We start from the raw sequence: 3,307 nt of genomic DNA, 5'->3' as shown, positions 1-3,307 counted from the left end.
AACAAGATGAACACCGTAAGTTCACGAGCCATAACCTAAAGGGGACTGCCAAAGACATTCAGTTAGCAATTTAGCATGACCAGAACAGACAAACTGAAGTAGACAAAGATCCTGCAGATCAACCATCACAAGATCATCTGCAAACTCAACCTAGTACTGCACATCATAACAGAAGAAGAACGAAACGATCATTGCAGTAAGTTTGTGGCATCGGGTCCTGTGCCTGATCAACAAACACGCACGCTTTTCAATCAGAATCCTAACAACTGAACAACATTCCTTGTATGTATGCATGCATAGGATGATCCAGAGTAAAAATTCGAAGTGAATTGAGCCATATAAACTGTAACTGATGCATGCAGGAACAAAATTAGCACAGGCAAACAGTCGGAACAGAGCAATGAGAAGATGAATCAAATTCGCGCCAAAATTGATTCAAGTCGTACTGGATAAGCTATGGCAACAATCATTCGGTGCCACAAAATGCAATCAGAAGTACTCATCTCTCATCTGAACCTCTATTAATATTGAACTAAACGACTGCCCAAATCCGAACCACTACTCCACTAGGCACTACAAGCAGTAAATCCTCCATGGCTAGAAACATAATAACAGAGCAAAACGATCGAGACGAGACGTACGCATCGCATCACTCGCCGGGAGCTACTTGCCTCTTGGGAGAGGTGATCACTGAGGAGGCGCAGTCGCCGAAGGGCTCCCCGACGCCGCAGGTGCCGTTGGTCTGGTCGGTGGCGGACGCGACGGCGAGGTCGGCGAGGTGGAGGCGGGGGAACGGCACGTAGACGCCGTGGACGGCGATGCGCGAGTTGACCACCACGTCGGGCTCCTTGATGGGTATGTAGTTGATGCGGACGTCGTCGTTGGAGGAGGCCGAGCCGGTGGCGTAGTGGGTGACGACGAGGCTCTGGCCCTCGCCGGCCAGCGTGGGGAGGACCGTGCCGGGGCGGAGGCGGTGGAGGTCTGCGCGCGTGAGGCGGTGGTTGGGGACGATGTGGAAGCGCACCGCCGAGACGTAGTCGTGGCCTCCGCCGCCGAAGATGGCCGGGTCGTCGAGCGCGAAGAGCGTCAGGTTGGCCAACTTGTCGAGCTCGGCGAACTTGACGCGCATGGCCAGCGCCACGAAGCCGTAGCCCCCGTCGCGGAGTCGCGCCATGGCGTCGCGGATCATGATGCGCAGCACGGAGGCAGCGGTGGCCGCGGAGGATGCGGCGGAGCGGCCGGTGAGGTGATGGTGGTGCGGGCCGTCGAAGCAGGAGTGCGTGAGCGGGCGCAGGAAGCCGTGGAGGCCGTGGACGACGTAGCGGCCGTCGTTGTAGAGCTCGGGGTGGGACACCTCGACGCCGTCGGCGTAGATCCTGGCGTAGTGGATGCCGAAGGGGCCCCGCTCGGTGACGACCTTGATGCAGAAGCCGACGGAGGCGGAGGGGATCTTCATTGTGGCTGCGGCGGCGAGCTCGGAGTAGGGGTAGTAGCCCATGGCGATGTGCTGCTCGAGGAGGTGGCGGCGCGAGCACATGGGGCAGGCGGCCTGGAGGAAGGCGTCGGGGGCCGCGAAGACGGTGATGGCCCCGGGCCACCTCGCGAGCGGCGGCGCGTGGGCGAGGAGCGGCGCCTCCGACGCCATCTCGTTGTACCCCAGCGAGGTGAGCACCCTGGAGAGCTGCTGCAGCCCCTGCTCGGCGTCGGACACGGCGGGAGGCGGAGGCGGGCTCGCGGTCGTCGCCACCGTGGCAGGGAGCGGGAGAGGCGTGCTGGTCGTCGTTGTCGTGGCTGCAGCGGGCGTCGTCGGCGCGGACCCCTCCGCCTGCGGCTGCGGCGTCGCCTCCGCGAGATCCGGCACCGGGAGGACGAGCGTGGGAGGCGGTGATGCCGCTTCGGCCTGGGGCGGCACGAGCGGAGCGGGACGGGCCTCCGTCGCGTCCGTGGCCTGCGCGTCGGCGAGGACGGGGTCGACGTCGACGGCGGAGAGCAGGGACTGGGTGTCCGCGTGGAGGTGGTTTTGGTGCATGGAGGGCGCGGCGCTAGGGACGGGGTGGAAGTGGGCGGTGGCCGTGCCGAACGGCGAGCGGTGGTGGTGGTGGTGGGCGCGGGCGGAGGCGGTGGCGGTCTCCGGCGAGTGGGTGGCGGAGTCGGTGGATAGCACGAGGAGGAGGAGGAGGAGGAGGGGTAGGTGGTGAAGACGGAGAGCCATGGCTGGCTGAACTGGTGCCAAGGAAGGAACGAACTGGAATGGGGATGGGGATGGATCCGGAGGGGGCTATAAAGCGTAGCCGGCCGCGGTGATGGGATGGCAGGGGAGAGAGCGGCGTCACGTCACCAGGTCACGTCACTCACAACCGTCTTGTGCGAGGGACCTAGTCAAAGCGGGTCAAGGGTCCAGCTAGCGACCCCAGCCCTTTTTTAGCGCATTTCAAATTTGTGCAAGTCGAAATTGGGAAGAACACAACAAGCGGGTCTGTTTTTCTTCGTCCACGGCGTCAACCGGAGACGGTGGGAGTTGCACGGGGTCCGTTTCGCGTCCGCGCCAATGCAAATAACCATTAGGGCATGTACAATGGTAGCATTACCCTGGTGATGCTTCGGTACAGCCACGTCGGTCCGGAGAGATAAGACCACCCTGCAATTTCACACCTATCCAACACAACAGCAGCCCCATGATGTGAGCCTACTCTCCCATCGAGATGCTATCTACACCGGCCTTTCTTCTTCCTCTCTCTTTCTTTCACTTTTACCTCTCTTTCTCTTCACTTTTTCATCTCTCTCATACTTTCTCTCTTGAAGAGGCCGCCTCCTCGGCAGGAACCCATTGTGCTCTGCAAGCTATCACTTTAGCACCATGCTGGCATCCGAGCCTAGCTGTCTCGTGAGGCATCACCTCTGAGGCTACCCGTTGGCATTGCCCTTAGTGCGCAGTTCCTAGTAGCTCAACCAAAGGTTGCCGCCATAAGCATGAATATACGATTTGGTTGATGAACTTTAAATGCAAATATCTGATAAGGATATATTTTGTATACAAATTATTTGCACAATTACAGTCGCTTATGAGATTATCGGTTTTATGTTTAAGATCTTTTAGTCGAAAAGACATACTTATATTTGACATGTTTATTTTATCTTGGCAATGTTGTGTGGCATACTTGCAAAGAATGCTCTCCTTCGTCAGAAAGTGGTTCATAGAGCAATTGATGTATGCCGAAAACAAAACCACCTCATAAAAAACGTCCAAAAAGGTGCCTCCTTGCTTGGTTGAATTTTATCACGAGACTTTCATGTGTATGTTCAAATG

General features: G+C 57.8%; 1 protein-coding gene across 1 annotated transcript; it reads right to left on the bottom strand.

Moving 5' to 3' along the window:
- Positions 1–511: 511 nt before the first annotated feature.
- On the bottom strand, positions 512–2,309 carry LOC123124270 (uncharacterized). The gene has a single exon (XM_044544923.1). It carries the CDS (start codon positions 2,210–2,212, stop codon positions 650–652), a length of 1,563 nt encoding a protein of 520 aa, XP_044400858.1. The 5' UTR covers positions 2,213–2,309; the 3' UTR covers positions 512–649.
- Positions 2,310–3,307: the final 998 nt, after the last annotated feature.

Source organism: Triticum aestivum, chromosome 5D (genome assembly GCF_018294505.1).
Source record: "Triticum aestivum cultivar Chinese Spring chromosome 5D, IWGSC CS RefSeq v2.1, whole genome shotgun sequence".
Lineage (NCBI taxonomy): Eukaryota > Viridiplantae > Streptophyta > Magnoliopsida > Poales > Poaceae > Triticum > Triticum aestivum.
Note: the sequence above shows the minus strand (reverse complement) of the source record. Positions and strands in the feature narration are given on the sequence as shown.

Bases quoted from the DNA above. Each gene is read 5' to 3' on its own strand.
- LOC123124270 (XM_044544923.1), bottom strand. From the start codon at position 2,212: ATGGCTCTCCGTCTTCACCACCTACCCCTCCTCCTCCTCCTCCTCCTC.